This window comes from Semicossyphus pulcher, unplaced genomic scaffold (genome assembly GCF_022749685.1).
Source record: "Semicossyphus pulcher isolate SPU_LCO1_2020_fin unplaced genomic scaffold, fSemPul1.0.p SCAF_15, whole genome shotgun sequence".
Lineage (NCBI taxonomy): Eukaryota > Metazoa > Chordata > Actinopteri > Labriformes > Labridae > Semicossyphus > Semicossyphus pulcher.
This window is the reverse complement of record NW_027211659.1, coordinates 12635379-12651942: the sequence shown is the minus strand read 5'-3', so window position 1 is coordinate 12651942 and position 16564 is coordinate 12635379. Positions and strand designations below refer to the sequence as shown.

General features: G+C 40.5%; 2 protein-coding genes across 3 annotated transcripts; both read right to left on the bottom strand.

Moving 5' to 3' along the window:
* Window positions 1-397: 397 nt before the first annotated feature.
* Window positions 398-2932, bottom strand: LOC138592168 (cyclic AMP-dependent transcription factor ATF-2-like). Its single transcript, XM_069662845.1, has 6 exons — window positions 2837-2932; window positions 2104-2176; window positions 1411-1507; window positions 1206-1324; window positions 984-1109; window positions 398-580 (listed from the first exon to the last, which is right to left on the bottom strand). Exons 2-6 carry the CDS (start codon window positions 2149-2151, stop codon window positions 398-400), a joined length of 573 nt encoding a protein of 190 aa, XP_069518946.1. The 5' UTR covers window positions 2152-2176; window positions 2837-2932.
* Window positions 2933-3747: 815 nt separating this feature from the next.
* atp5mc3a (ATP synthase membrane subunit c locus 3a) lies at window positions 3748-6241 on the bottom strand. 2 transcript variants are annotated; one of them, XM_069662858.1, is made up of 5 exons: window positions 6177-6241; window positions 5881-5976; window positions 5034-5108; window positions 4428-4618; window positions 3748-4320 (listed from the first exon to the last, which is right to left on the bottom strand). In XM_069662858.1, the coding sequence occupies exons 2-5, from the start codon at window positions 5917-5919 to the stop codon at window positions 4206-4208; spliced, it is 420 nt and encodes a 139-aa protein (XP_069518959.1). In that variant the 5' UTR covers window positions 5920-5976; window positions 6177-6241; the 3' UTR covers window positions 3748-4205. The 2 variants fall into 2 exon arrangements, with proteins under 2 accessions (XP_069518959.1, XP_069518960.1); XM_069662859.1 differs by having other exon boundaries at window positions 6089-6177.
* Window positions 6242-16564: the final 10323 nt, after the last annotated feature.

Genomic DNA, 16564 nt, shown 5'->3' with positions numbered 1-16564 from the left:
TACATGCAGAAAATGTTTTAATAATATCGTTTAAGTGACCTTTTCTACTGTCGTTGTGTCGATAAACAACTAGTTCTCCATGAAGTCGGGGCAGATGGATACGTCCCAGTTTTATAAGTAGGACCTCCAACTTTGAAACATTTATTTTTCATCTCTCAGAGGTTAAACCTGAGCTTAAAGTCCATATTTGAGCAATGCTGATGCTGATCTTGAAGACTTATAAAGGCCACAGCCAAAAATAAAAAATCCTGCAAAGTGCAAAGAAATCAAAAACAACACAAGCACATGCCTCGTGAAACACGAGCTCACCAAGACAAAACTGCACAAAGATAAATAATCAAAAAGAAAAGATGACTTAATAAAACTATGATTTTTAAAAATGGACGTTTTGAGTTACTTACACTATAGGCCTATTAGTGGATGGGACTTGGGTAATAACAGAGCTAGATGTTGGTGATGGGAGAGCTTGCTGTATTACAACACTAGCCTCTGAGGTTGCTAGAAGTACATTGGGAACTTGGAGGGATGCAGGATGGACTATAGTAGATGTTGGCAGTGAGGCTGGCTGCAAAGATATTTCCTGAAAACATCATACAAGACCTTAGCTGCAGGAAGTGTTTAAGAGCACAAGATTCTTAAGGAAATTAATTATGACCAAATGATGGTCGATGCATTGTTCTCAATATTAGGATTAAATGAGCTTAAAAAAGTAGAAAACAAACATTAGTTTAAGTCTTCTAATATCTTCACTGATTTTCTCTTGATGATTATTTTGTGCAACACTGTTAGTATTATTTCACAGAATGAACAAAACAGCATCTTTAAAAGTTGGAAAGCAAATTATCATATCACGTCTTAGATTAAAATTCATATCAGTGAATCTGTAATTCCAGAGTTATCTGCCAATCACAGAAGCAGGACACCTTTCATCCACTCTTCATGTCAGCCGCGTAAACTCTGATTAGTTTATTCAAAGGCTTTACCTTGTCATCATTCGTGGTAGATTCGGGGTGAGGCAGAGGGCTGTCTCGATGCGCCTCCATTGCTGTAGGCTCCTCGATTTTGTTGCGTATGATAGGTGTAGCAAGAGGTGACAAATCCAGTGGTAACTACAGAAAAATAAGAATACATCCTCTCCATAAAACACATCCGAGATAGACATGCTGACAATGAGACAAACAGAAGTTAGATAATCTGTCGACAACCTTTTTAATGTCATCTTCTGTTGCTTTTTTGAAGTCATGGTCGAACGGACTCGCAAGTTCATTGAAGAGTCCAACTTCCTCGCAGTTCTTCAAAAAGCGCGTCGGTGTGGGAGTTTGGTCTGCAGAGGAGGAGAACTATCAGTACAAAGACTGTCATGGAAAATATCAAAGATGTCAAGAAAAGCTTAACCTCAAGAGCGCTCACCAGCGATGATGACCGTGTCGGTCCTTGCTGGGCCAAACTTCAGTGTCATCTCATGCTTGTGTTTGTGGACAGCCAGGTGATCCTCATTTGTAAACCTCTGCGTGTGGTTAAAAAGGTAACAGACAGGACAATAAGGCAGGATCTATTTCTACAACAGTCTCGTTAAGCAAACTTAAGTTTAAGTTAAGTTTAACAATATTGTGAGTTTTCAAAAGGGTACACAAGCACTTTTAAGGCTCACTGCCTCTAAATTTGATGCCTTTATGGCCATGAAAAATTAAGAAGAAGAAAAAATTACAAAAATATATAGGAGAAGTTACTAGGGAAATGAAGATACATTATTTCCAGAATTATTTAATGCCTCTTCAAATATTTTTGAAGGGTTAAAGGGGTTGGCTGCTTGGACTTCTTACTTCAAACATCTTTATTTGTTAAAGTTAAAGTATATTCTTACAGTCTGTTGTCTTTCACCAATTCAATTATAACCATAAACTAAATGTAAAACTGAAAATCTCAGACATGGCAGTACTCCAGTGTAAGAGCACTGACTGGTTTCTGGGGCTCTATTCAAAGAATCTGCCATTTGTAGTGTGCTGTGTGCATTAAGCTTGATGGGAACTTCAAGGTCTATATAGTACAGTGTAGCTTGACATTATTGCAAAATGAACATATGTGATAACAGAGATGACTTACCTGTCCACACCCCGGAGCAGTGCATTGGAAAGGTTTATCATCACTCATATTAAGGGATTCTTGTTATGTCACCCTGAAATACAACAGGACAGAACGAAGAAACATTTAAATATCACACCTATAGATGTTTATGAAAGAAGGGCTAACTTTTATCACTAACAAGGACTTTGGGTCTTAAAAATGTAAAAAAAATAAATGCAAATGAACAGTGCTGATATCAAATAAATGTAATATTAATCGACAATAGTGACACTGTACAGGTCCTGAGAAAAATAACTAGAAATGTGGACAAAGACTGTCAATGATGGGCGGTTACTTGGTTGTTTACACCTCGGTCTCTAATAAAAGACGCTCAGTTCAGTACGTTTGTTTTGGTCCGAATACGCGGCAGTGGAGGACATCCTGAGCTACCCTCCACTGACCATTCAACCGCTTTATGTGTCGTAAATATAACTGCATATCATGATCTGGCTCCACTCAAAACCTACACCGTTATTACACACTGCGAGCATCTGTTCCAGTCGCTTCCATGGAATAACGTTAGCCTGTGCACTGCGTTAACATACAACCGTCGCCATGTTTGGACCTAATTATCACTGTAAACAGAGGAGATGTCAACGTTTATTTCGAGGTTGTTTCATTGTACCGGAGAACAAGTCCCTCATACTGCCAGAAATTACGCATTTAACAAGAGCTTTGTACCCATTCGCTATCAGTTTCTGTGGTCACTTACCCCCTCAGCCACAACCCTTGATTTCCAAAATCCCACGTCTGTCTGCAAACTGTCGCGAGAGCGACCCCGATACTTCCGTGAACGTCACACTCAGGCAAAGCGAGGCCGCTTGTTCCTTTTTTTTTTTTTTTTAAATAATATACAGGAATGTAATTAAAAATCCCCTCTACGAATGTTAAAGATGTTAATACTCCGCGGTCAATAAGAAGATCTAACTGCCTTTTAAAACCTCACTAACTATGCCTCATTTAAAAATACATGAGCTATGAGTATAAAAATCTTTTCATTTATTTTTTTGTACACAATGTCTTCTACCTTATGTTTAATATTTCCCGAGGCTTTATGTTTCCATATAATCCATAAGCTAAATGCATACTTCTTGGTAGTTCGCTTTCAGTGAATCTCGCATGTCTGTCAATATAGTTCAACAAATTAGCATTGTTGTGGCCTCTGTCAACTTGAGTCAGCATCCCTGGGTCATTGTTAATTTACTAACTATCATATCAGAGTTTATCTTTATATTTAAGATGGCTGGTAGGGACAGATATTTGAAATGTAGCAGTACATACACATGACTTCTAATTTCACTTGACATCCTTAACTTTCACTTGCAAGTTCAGGTATGCGACTCGATTTTCATAATCTTTTTGGGATATTTTTTTTTCTATAAAGCCAGATTAAGTCCTCCCAAAACCCTGAAGTGACACACTCAAATTCAGATCTTTTTCTGACACAGAGCAAACCCTCTACAATATTGCATTTCCAAATGAAAAGAAAACTAAAAGGGGCAAAAATTTGCCATTTCCCCACTTTAGAGAAGCTGGCCTTGTAAATGTTGGCCATTTTTGCTTTATATGCAACCCAGCAGGAACTTTCAATTGTGACATTAAAAAAAGTCAAAAGCCAATATGTAGCTTAATTAAATCGTCTATATTTATTCAATGCCATTTACAAAAGCAAGCGTTCACTTGCCGTCTAATTACAGTACCATTTAACTGCAGTCGAACCATAAATTCGTAAAGGTGGACCTCAAAAAGCTTGTATGTGATGCTGAGAAAACAAGGCTGATTCATGGCAGATTTTAGCAGCTGCTTCACAGGATAGATGACATTCATGAAAACTGACTGCTTTCTGTTGTGTCAGCAGGATAAGCCAAACATAAAAGTTTGCACAATTGTTAAATAGTCAAATACATGTATTTTAATTACGTAATTTCTTACATTTGTACAATACATGCTTTGCTTATTTCGACAGTGTCTGAAAGACTTGAAAATGTACATTTCCATGACACCAACACGGAACAATTTTGGTAGCCACAATAAAATATGTAGTCACATCTGTAATGAAATTGTTGTTTGACAGCAGAGTTTTACATAGCAAACAGGATAAGGAAAGCAACCATCAGACAGAACAGTCCCATGGCTTCAGACAGGGCGAATCCCAGGATGGCATATGAGAACAGCTGCTGCTTCAGAGATGGGTTCCTGCAAATAAGAACAAACGGTCAATGCCTCTATTTAAAAAAAACACCAGGAAAACTTTAATGTTAGTGAATTTTAATATCTATAGTGTGGTGTCTGTGAAAACAAACCTAGCATATCCGATGATGAGACTGCCGAACACTGTCCCAATACCAGCTCCGGATCCAGCTACTCCGACTGTGGCAGCTCCGGCTCCAATGAACTTGGCAGCGGTGTCAATGTCCCTGCTGATAGCACTGGTCTGGAAGCCCCTCAGTGTGACCTGAGTGAGAGGGCTCTGTGGCATCACAGCAACACTGCTCTGTTGCATGAGAAAAAACAAACAAAAAATCAACCACATTTAAAATCAATGCCATCAAATATGACAATTCAGCTAGTTAACAAACAGCTTAAGTGATAGAAATGACTGATTAAACAAAAAATAATTTTCAGAATAATTTTCAAAGATTTCAATAATTGCCAAAACCTAACCAGTCTGTATTATAAATGTAACTAATGCCTAGCTTTATTTCAAATTAGAAACTTATTCAATACTCTGAAAAGCAAGCAGTTGCTTGTATTATCATTTTTGAGTCTGGATGTCTGTCACATTAGTCTGACCAATGGCCAAAAACAGTCTAACAAGTAAAAGACGAGTCAATTAGTTCAAATTACTGACAAATTAAGAGGCAGAATGACAGTTCACATCCCATATGATACCACTAATGTCCCCTTACCTCTGTTTTGAGCTCAGGCCTGGACAGCACAGAGGCAGACAGGGGTCTGTAAAGAGCCCGGGATCCGGCACGGACCTGCAACAACAACAAAGATACATATGTAGTTAGAATATAGCTATGAAGACACATGACAGTTTGCTGACAAATTAGCAAGTGGAAGAACCTTCAATGTCCCTTTGTCAAACAGTGTTGTTCAATGCAGTGCAAACTCCTGATGACCTGTGGCCTTTAATGGTCTGAATACAGTCTGTGATGTCAAAGTCATTCACGTTAGCTAAAAGTTGTAGGTCTGTGGAGCTGGCGGACAACCAAAAAAAAATTGCTAGCATGTTTAGGAACAAATAGTCCTCTTGTAGTTTTCAGTGGTTAGCCTGCTAGAGCTATTGCAAAAGGAAATATGACCTTGGAGAGTGACAAACAACTTATGCTAACAACTGTCTCGGAGCTAACAAGTTAAAAATGAACAAGGTTACCATTGGTGAATTAAATTAATTGCCCTGTGAAAGGGTTTTCAAGTGAGCTCTGCACTAAATTCAGCTAATACAGGCTTGAAATGACCTTAGCTAACAGCCATTATTGAAAATGTCAGCTAACAGCTAAAGCCAAGACAGGGGTGCAGTTTATTGCAGACAGCTTAGATGCACTACGCTCTTGCAGTTAAATACATTGCAACCGTATAAAAAGCCTGTCATTTTGTGCTTTAGCATTAGCTTGTTAGCCCGTTGGCCTAGACTGCATATACCCTTGCCAGTCAGCTGCAGTCAAGTTCAACCAGAGGCCCACCGGATCTATTGGACATACTGAGAAAGCAAGACAAAGATTCACAATACGGAGAGAACAAACTCACCAGAGCCGGCGTGGAGACGAACTTTGCACAGGCGTACATTTCTGCGTTAAGTAGTTTTAACCGGTTCGGTCAAATCTGGTTGAAGCCCGGGTCTCTCTGAGGAAGTTAGACCGGAGAGAATTAAGGTCAAACGGGTGTAAAAATGCTCCACAGAGAAAATAAAGGCATTCATATGTACATTCACATCCATTCTGCATGCTATCCTCACTTTTGCGCTGCAATGTTAAGTTAAAAGAGAGGATGAAAAGGGATTTCTTAGGATACGCTTCTCATTCAAACTGCCATTACACACTTACCGACTGCAGAGGTCGAACCACAGTGGAAGAGTGCGCATGCGCGATGTGATGTATGTAGAGTTTGAAGAGGCCCGGATGATGACAGGGAAGGTCACTTCACAGAAACTTTATTTAAAACGATGACAGCGACAACGTTCATTCACAAAACTAATAGTTTTTCGTTACTGGTGGATACACTTTCACCGAATGATTATAACTAAGACGGATGATTAAAAAATGTAATACCATAAATTGCCTTTAGTTATATTGATATAAACTGGCAGCTCCTGTTGGTCTGGCTCCACCACGATGTTAACCTTTAAGTGTTAATAAATGAATTTAAGCTGAAGAAAACATTATTTTAAAGATATAATAGCCCACCAAGGGTCCTAGAGAGAAAAAGGGCTGTGGGCCACAATTAAACAATAATCTATCATAAAGCATTACGTAAAGCACAAAAAACCTTTGATGATGAGTCTGGCAAGACTATTTAAAACAATGACCATGGGTTCTATAGTTTATTTAAAGACAATCAAACTGTCAATGTGCTGCTTTTGTAAATATTAAAAAGTGCTCTAAAGTCATGACAGAAAATAGTCCCTAAAATGCATTATATACTGCTGTTTGGATGACATTTTCGGAATAAAAACTACAGCTCCCATAAGCTTAAAAATAATAATGTAGCCATGTTTTATTTAGGTTAGTATCAGTTTTTAAAGATTCACACTTATAGGAGTGCTACATACAGGATTCAAATAAGTTATTGGAAATATTGACAGACTACGTATGGTTGGTTTTGGGAAACAAACAACAAACACAAAAACAACTTTTAACAAAAACTCCAAATATCACCAGCCTTTATCTTATGGCAACAATCAGCTTCGTGATGTGCTTTAGTGGTGTATATTTCCAAGGAAATTTGCAGAATCACATAACCTAAAATCAGCTGACACACGATGAATCTCTTACCTCTGGGGCTTGTGAGTGTCTAAGGCCCTGAGGCAGGTTCCTAATCCAGCTCTGAGCCTGTGCACAAGCACCTAAAATAGCGCCACTGAGGTTCCAAACTAGACCCCTGCAGATTCATTTGTCCCAACTGGTAATAAAGTGTTTGTTTTGTGAGGCTGGGCTCCAGGATGAGCGAGAGATCTGTTTTATAAGGATACCAGGCTTAATTTTAGGGAAGAGTGTTTAAAAAGACACAACAATATAAAGCTATTAAATACATTGAGTCTGTGGTTTGAATATTTCAGTCACTGGAAACACAAATAACAACTACTGGAACATCAATCCATCCATTATCTATCCCGCTAGTCCTTATCAGGCGGTGTCGCAGGGGGGCTGGAGCCTATCCAGCTGTCATTGGGCGAGAGGTGGGGTTACACCCTGGACTGATCGCCAGTCAATCACAGGGCTAACACGTAGTCAACCTTTCATGCTCCAGCTCACACTCACACCTATGGGCAATTCAGAGTTACCAATGAACCTAACCAGCATCCAAGCACAAGAACCCAGAGGGAACCCTTACTTGCACGGGGAGAACATGCAAACTCCACACAATAAAGCCCACTCCATCCAAAACGGGAGTCAAACTAGAAACCTTGCGTGCGCTAACCACTGCACCTCCGAGCCTGAAACAAATCGTCACAAAACATAATAACTGTAAAATTGTCAAAAGGTGTTAAAAAAGTGATAGCAATGTTGAAGCTTTGCAAACTAATTCTTAAACATGACAGTCCACTGAGTTTTATGAAGAGGTCCATTTTAATTTCTATTATCTTTTGGGATGAATACATTGTCGGATGACATAGACTTGTGTGGCGTTACTCACTGAACTCCCCTCATAAATAAAAACATAAAACCCTCCTTTAGGATATTAAGTGTCTTAATTTTAGAGGTTATGTAGGAGAGAAAGGGTCAAATTCGTCAGTAAAGTTGTCTCTATTAACCAGTTGTTGGAATGTTACTAACACTACAACTAATTAAGAGGTTAATGTACTTTACTTGTTATCCCGCGTTAAACTGTAGTTCTACTCTACTACATCTCAGTGGCAAATATTGCACCATTTATTTTCATTGTACTGGTACCTCCACATAGAAGTCTACCGCTACCATTAACATAAACATGCCAATTCTTAAATGACACTCCACAATATCAGAAATACGACCTTGGTTTAGCAATGGGAACAAAGGTGGACATCCCTGGCCTTAGCACTGCTTAGGGTTTATCCAAAAACACACCATATAATCAACCAATAATATGAGCAGAACTAGCTAGTACAAGCCCTGTCTCGTCTTGTATATTTGCCCCCTTTCTTGTAAATGTGCGTACAGGAACCGTGACAAGCACACCAACATCTTTTTTCAGTGGATCCAAAAATGCACCTGGAAAAAAAGGAGACATTTCCGTGTCAAAGCTATTCTGAAAATTATAACCTGCATGCCACCAGCACAGAGAAAAGACCCTATTTTTTGGTCAGATAGTCTTCATCCTGTAGCTGCAGGAGAAGCTGATTCTCAACCACTATTTCAAAATCAGTTTTCCCCCCTCATAACAAAACCTGCCGCTGTCCACGACTATCACCTGTTGTGGTGTGAATTTAACACTCTGCCCGCAGGGACTGATGGCTCGGGGCCTGTCTGTGCGTCTCGCAGGCTGATGGTGGAGCTGTAGGCTACCAACACCGGGCGGATTTGTAATCGTGATGAATGACTCCACAGCAGCTGGTCTGTGATGGAGAGGTAATGAGCACGGGGAGTCTGCCTTTGCTGCGTGCTGGCTTTAAGGGAGGAATGTCCCAGTGACTCCTCAGGTATGATCTTTCAGTTTTACAGCCAACATGAAGCCGCGGACTCCTGACCCGAGCAGAAACAGACAGTAGATCATGTATGCAGCAGAAAGACAGAGGAAAACAGACCGGATGTCATGCAGAAGAGACTGCTTCATGTACGGATATCTATTCTGTTATTTGCAATACTCTATTATTGCATTCCCTTATATTCTGCCTTTATCTATTGTGATTTTCTGTTCTACCTATTTTGTCCTGTTGTTATAGTCCATTTTTTCCCTTATTCTATCTTATTATATTCAGTTGCATTATGACCTTCTTCCCTCTCTATTCTGTTTGCGTAATTTGTTCCTTATTTTTTATTCCCTTGACTTTGTTAACTTTGCTGTAATAGAAATTGTGTGATCTAGTTAAACAGTTTGTCATGTCTAGAATTATTGTATCATAAAATCACAAACCTATTTATTTCTTCATTATGCCAGGTCCGGCCTGAATAGCTTGAACATTGCTTGTAGGCAACCAAGACCAAGGTCACTTCTGCAAAGGTCCAGCAGAGGGTGCAGTCGGGTCTAATGTGACATAGCCTTTGTTGCCGGGGTCATGAGAGATGAGACAGACTTATACAGCAACATTGTTCTAAACTTCACTAGCAGATGACTGAGTTGAATATTTTGTTAATAACTCTCCTATTTGTGTGATACTTTACCTGGTTTAGTCTGAACCTTTCCATCTTCCTCTGTATTACAACAGTGCAAAAGGAGAGTGAATTGAAAGCCAAACTATCACATGACAAATCATTATTTTTTTCCCCCCACACTGCTTTTAATGCAAATGTGAAATGTACGAATGTATTGTAGGCCCTGGTGTAATCCAGCCTCTTATAGGTCAGAGCTAACCGCATGATAAAACATGAAGATTTACAATATATTAATTGCTAGACGGCACATATCAAAGTGGCCGTTAACTACCTGAGGTCAATGTCATACTGTCTAATTAACCGGGCAGCGGCTGTGTGGTCCTACATGGCTGTGGAAGGTGGAGAGAGCAGCCGATCTCACACACACACACGCACACACCCCACCACCCTTTACCCACCTTTTACTTCCTCCCATTCAGAGGCACGCACGCACCCGCTGTCTGACTTCTTGCATAGAACACTGAGACATTCCATTTGCATGCCCGCCCCATCAAGCTGGATGCACTCAGACTGGTAATAAAAGGCATTGACCCCCTTAACCTTTATGAATTACAATTTGTGCCTGCAGCACGTCCTGTCAGAGGCCTCAGAAAAGCAGGCACCTCAGCCAGGGTGTGTGCGTGTTGTTTTGCAGTTGTTAAGGAGAGGGGAAAAGGTTTTTACAGCTCTTCGTCGGAGCTCCTGACAAGCAGGGAGGAGGCGGTCTGACAGGAGAAGCAGGGTAGGGAGGGACTGCAGCGCCGCTGATGGCTCCATGCTAATCTCCATTCCTGGATGCTGCACGAAACTACTGAGGCTCCTTTCTTTGTCAAGACCAAGGATACACAGCCTGGAGGGCTACAGTTCATCTGCGTTTACCTCAGGGTTTTTTACCCTCCCGCACATCACTGAAGGCAGTTTATTCTCTTTAAAGTAATAAAGTAGAATAAATGACTTTTATGGAAACATCTGGCTCATCATGAGTTATTTTTATAAAGCCAGATGAAGATATTCAAACCTTGTTAAATCTGATCGTGGGGAGAAAAGGAACCGAAACTACAAGATCTAACTGCAACACTTGTTGACTGTATAATAAATCAGACAACAATTAATTAAGGATACAACTACGTGAGATTATGTCCTCAAATGCACTGCTGCAACCTAGATTTAGGATAACTTTGTATACTAGTGTCTGCATAACAGATTGATACACACACATTTCACTTATTTAATCAACTACTAAGGCACTTTCATTATATAGGAAGAATCACTTTGATCAATGTCTCTTCAGTCGAGAGACCGAAGAAATATTATGTACACATCGCGAACAGACATCTCCCTTTGCACTAACTATACTTTGTTTCAGTACAATGCTTAGTACTGAAAGCAAGCTTTCAGACACAGTGGCGGTTCAGATAATTGAGGTCCGATTGGGAATTAAGGGTTAAAGACAGAACATTAGCAAATATAAAAGTAGCGTCAGAGTTCAGGGATCAGTAGCCTTTGTCTGGCTGAGAGACTTTCTCATGTACTCTAGGCTTAAAGGGGACATATTTTAATTATAATTATTCTAATGTGTTTTTGAATCATGTTGGTAAAGTTTGTTTCGTTTTAAAAACTGTATATATATTTGAATGTATTTTTCTGAGCCTCTCCTTCCTCCTGAAATGAACAAGCCGTTTTGCCATTCAAAGGTCAGACCTTAGCCACAATTGGCTGGCAGTATTTGGGATGACCGCATAGCCGCTCCCCTACATGTGCGAACCCATGTGGGGGAGCGGCCGCACTGCACTGTCACTCCAAAGTTGTAGAAAACATGGCTGCTCTGGGATCGGTTATTCGGCCCTAATATACAAGCCAGACTCGACAGGAGGTGTCGGAATGGTAAGTTGAAATCTTGGCGACAACTTGATTAAAAGCAGGGGCGGACCCAGAGAGCTGGCCAGGGGTGGCCTGGGCCCCCCTTGAAATCTGATTGGCCACCCCAGGTGCCACCCCAAAAGCCTAAACTATGATTGGCTATTTGCCCTGTCAGAGGCGGGACTTATGTTAACCACAGCACAGCCCAACTATTTGGGCTGCTAGTAGCTTTCTTTGTATGTCAATGTGGCACGTTTCCTTTAGTTCTTGAAATTGTTACTCTGGTCATACATCTTTTTGGGTCCTTAGAAGAAAGTTAATTAAATGCTATTAATTTGCGTGTGTATGGACACACACTTCATGCCACCCCTGCATAAGTCAGTGCCCCTTGACTACAAGCTAGTGCAAGAAGGCAGCCTGAAGTGAACGCGGTGAATGATGATTGGTCGATTTCATCGGAAGCAAGGTTCCAAGTAGAAACCTGCAGCTGTTCTGAACGGCCCATTTCAGAGGCGACTTTTTAAAACATTTTATTCTGGAAAAACACAGAATAATACAGTTTTCACTTTTTCACTGTGAACAGAAAACTCCCAAAAATGTGAAACCCAAAATATGAAAACATCCATTCAAAAGATACGTCCCCTTTAAGACTCTTGTGAAACATGTGAACGTAATTTGAATTCCTTCCTGATATGGTAAACGACTATATCACTGACTGGGTTTCAAGAGTAACTCTTCTCAGGTTCAGAGGCAGCGTGTGGCAGGAATGATCACGAGGAAAGCTTTTTTAGAATAGCTAAGAAATATGATGGTCCTGCTTCCTCCTGGGCGGCACGGTTGATAATTAGAACAGTGATGATCATACACTTGCAGTTCTATTCCCTGAGCAAACAGGTGGAAAATCAGGTGGAAACTGAATCCAGGTCACTTGTTTTAAGAACCTGCACACAAACTACAGCTCTGCAAAGACTCTACTTGAGAACTGTTCAAACCAAACATGATTTTGTAACCTGCGCGGCCCAAACAGAGAACCTGAGAACCCTTCTCACACTGAGAGCGGAGACCGCCTTCAAGCTGCTGCTCCAATAATCCACAGTAGGAGTACACTGATACCGCTGGAAATCATCCCACAGAAACGCAGCGAGCGTTCTTTATCTCTGAAAGATTTAAAGGACATTAGCATGCACCAAATTGATTTTCCAACAAATCCATAATAACACTGATCTTTGTGCTGCTGGTGCACCGAGCAGTTGGAAATGGTCTTAGAAACGCTGAGGCTTGCAGTATCATTAGTCTTTATCCAGACTTTTTAGCTAAGTCTGTAACACCTCTATATCCACTGGGCATGTTCAGAAATGTTCAGAGCCATCTTATTAAATATTTCTGTAACAAAAGCACCATAAAGCCAATGTTGGCTGGATTTTAAATAAAGTTTAAAGCGGCGTGTGTGTTCCCTCTGAGCTTTATCCCTCTCTCCTGCCTCTGTTTAACATCAGGAAATTCAGGCAGCGACTGTGTGAACAGGAGCGTGGCTGACAGGGGCAGCCGTGCGATGATTGGTTTACGGATCTGCGCTTTTTTTCTGGTGACTTCAAGGTCACTGAGATTTACAATCAAACGGCTTATGACACTTTAGTAAAAAGCCACCCAGAGCTGACGACAGGAAAAGAAGAGGAGCCGGCCTCTTTAGAGGGATCTGCTTGACCTCATACTGTGATCCATTACCGGGATGTACTGTTGTCTGTTTTTATTATAACGCCTAACAGAGACGTGCTCGATAGTTTTAGCAGACAGAAGGTTGTTAAGGACGGCATATGGAGGGTGGGTTTGATAGACAGACAGTATACGGTGCACACAGTATCGTACATTAGAAGAAGGGAGCGTTTAAAGCTCCAGTCAAACTGCACATACAGACTACTACACAAAAGAGCAATTAAATATGATTTAAAGGCCAATCTGTAATGGCAGTGTGCTGCCCCCTGTTGAATTATTATCGCCCTACTACTTACTGTTTAAGACGGTGATTTAGTGAGGGGTCTAGTTTGGTTTATGTTATCGTAGGGCTGAAATATAATGTGAGCTTCACTTTCAGTAATAATGGTTTGATAAAAGTTAGTTTCCATCAACATGTGACTTGTATGAATGTTGCACAAACTCCAGTAAAAAAAACAACACACTTTGTTTTAATCATTAACAACATTTCATTACCAACACTGGATGTGAGGCGTGTTTCACATACGCTGATACTCGAGGCATGTTTACTTAGCACTCATATGGAACGCTGTTGATTTTTATAGGGCGCATATGGCTGCCTTTTATTGTGTTCAATTAAAGCGCTTTAAACCAGGATTAACTTTTTTCGAGCGGCAATCCATTACACAACGTCTCCTTACTCAGGAGCCGTTCCCAACACGCGCCTGCTGCAAATGTCTCCTAAGCACCGCTCACAGATCGGGGTGTCGAATACGAGGCTGTCACAACAATATTTAGTGAAAGAGCTCCTTCCTGCTTTTAACGGCCGACCTACAGCCCAGTTCAGAGAGCTAATAAAGGCAGTCTGGTGGAGGTCCTGGAGCTGCACAATGTCACTCACAGATCCCCAACTCAGCAAGATCCGGAATGCTCAATTAGTTGCTTTTATAGGCCCCATTAATATGCATTAACTCTCTCTCCAGCGTACGAGCGCAGACAAACAGTCGCTGCTGGCCGCATATCAGCCAGGTAACAGATTGTTTTTGAAGCTCTCTGGAACATATTGGCTTCATAGAAATGTTGAGCTGAAGTTTCAGGGGTGGAATATAACTTAGTGCAATATCTCAAGCACTGTGCTTAGATACAAATCTGCTGTATTTGAGTATTTATGTTACTATATCCTACAATTTTAGCACATTTTGTACACACTTTGATAAGTCCATCTCAAGACAATTCTTCAGTGAGTTTGCTATTCATTTTTTCAGTCTTTCTCCTGCTGAACTTTGCCTGGTTCAAGCTTCTGAAATGTGACCACTTGATGCTTTCTGTAGGTCAAATATGTTAATAGACTGAACAATTTTGGGGTTATGACTTTAATACCAATACAATAAAAAAATACTTTTTTCTGACTTATTAGAAACTAAGAATGACAAATCAAATAATGAAGAAAATAATCAACACATTAATCAATGAATTTCTTTTTACTTTTGGCCCTAAGTACTGTAGTAGTAGTAGTAAGTTACTTTAAGGTTTTACTTTCCAAACATGATACATTGTTATAAATTAAACATCTACATCAGTGGTTCCCAACCTGGGGTCCGGGCCCCCCTTAGGAGGGCGCCAAGGATCCCTGGGGGTGCACGAGGCTTTGTCTGAGATTGTCAACATTACATTTGCACATGTTAAATAAAATCATTAAAAAACACTTAATTGATAATTAAAAGTCTGTTCAACTTTTAAATTATTATTCATTATTCATTTCATTATTACAATTATTCAGCTATTTGGTCCTCATTCAAATATAGTAGCTACCTTGTCGGCCACACCTCTGCGAGCTATTTGCTGATTGGTGTTAATTTTTGGCAATAAAGATTTGGAATGAATCACTTTATTGTTTTGGTGCACGTGTGTGCGGGCGAGGGGGGCTCAGCCTTTCTTAGATCCAAGCAGGGGCGGCTTCAAGGAGAAAAGGTTTGGAACCACTGATCTACATAATAAAGTTGCTGAAGTTTGAGACCAACTAAACAGGCACACTTTCTTTTATTTTGGTAAGTAATTTTGCTTATAATACTGTTTTCTATGCGGCACTAGTGGAGTAATTTTACAGTGTGGTATCTTTTACTATTCAAAGTATCTTGACACCTCCTCCACCAAAGCCTAAATATGTGTGTAACAGCGTTCATTGAATATGCACACCTATAGATCCAGTGAAAATATATTTATATACAAAAACATTACAGACAACACAGCAGATACAGGAGAGCATAACATTTACATATAATCACTCCGCCCGCCCCGGCTCGTCTCCTGAACCCGAGACAGCAGATATCTCACCACACAAACCAACACAATCTGGTACCACTCCTCCCACACAATAAAGCGATCTGGCACACAGCAAGCCGAATCAATCATGGCACTTTATTATCCTGTCACTAGTCTGCTTCCTGCAGGAGTGTTTACCCTGTCCATGGCCCTGCCATTGTGGCTGTTCAGTGTACATTAAGACAGACATAATTGAGATTGTGGGCGGCCGAAAGTGCAGGGCTCAACCTGTTGTCGTTAATCTGTCATATTGTGGAGAGTCACAGCAGCAGTGACCTATGGGAGGCTCCCCTTTGGAGGCACGGCTGATGGCGTTTGTTGTTCATGGCAGAGGGCCTCACCTATTTTAAGTTTATTGGTTTGCCACCAACGGAGAACCTGAGGAAAGTGTAATCTACTGCCCAACCTCTGGCTTCAATTTGCTGTGCTTCTAATCCATGTTTATGATTAGAGGGACTCTGTTAGCGCCTCCACATCATGTGCCGGTATTCACGATGTGAGTGAGTAAGGATCAGACTGGGTTTCTTGTTTTCAACTCAGCGGCGCGAGCAGCCATGCCGAACATTATGAAAGCTTAATACTGCTTTTTGTAATAAATTAAACAGGCGATCAATCTGAATTAATGAGCACACCTTCAGCAGCAGATTCTTTATAAATTTCATTACTGATGCTTGTGCAGAAAATTTGCCTTCCCTCTGTATAAATTAAAGCTCTGGAAAAGCATTTACAAAATAACAAGATATAAATGAAAGCAATCACACTGGTGGAAAAGGTGCTTTTTACAATCACACAGCATATTAGAAATAATGGCTGAATCCTGCCTCAGCGGCCTGTTATTAATTACCTGGCAAATAGGACCTGTCTGTTTTCAGACTGAGCTATAATGGTGCTGAGAGATCACCAAAGGAAATTAAACAGCGATCAAAGTACATTTCTGTCATCATAATTCTGATGTTAAGCATCACCTTTCCTTAAACAGCTCATAACAAATATACAGAGAGTATATGGTGCACAGCATCGTGCATTAGAATAACGGAGCGTCCTGCATGTATCCTGCATTCTTGCTATTT

Coding starts and splice junctions, on each gene's coding strand:
- LOC138592168 (XM_069662845.1), bottom strand. CDS start 2,151: ATGAGTGATGATAAACCTTTCCAATGCACTGCTCCGGGGTGTGGACAG. Junction 1,325..1,410: donor CGACACGGTCATCATCGCTG/GTGAGCGCTCTT, acceptor CCTCCTCTGCAG/ACCAAACTCCCACACCGACG. Junction 1,110..1,205: donor CAGAAGATGACATTAAAAAG/GTTGTCGACAGA, acceptor ATTTTTCTGTAG/TTACCACTGGATTTGTCACC.
- atp5mc3a (XM_069662858.1), bottom strand. CDS start 5,919: ATGTACGCCTGTGCAAAGTTCGTCTCCACGCCGGCTCTG. Junction 5,109..5,880: donor TCGTCTCCACGCCGGCTCTG/GTGAGTTTGTTC, acceptor TTGTTGTTGCAG/GTCCGTGCCGGATCCCGGGC. Junction 4,321..4,427: donor CTCATCATCGGATATGCTAG/GTTTGTTTTCAC, acceptor TCTTATTTGCAG/GAACCCATCTCTGAAGCAGC.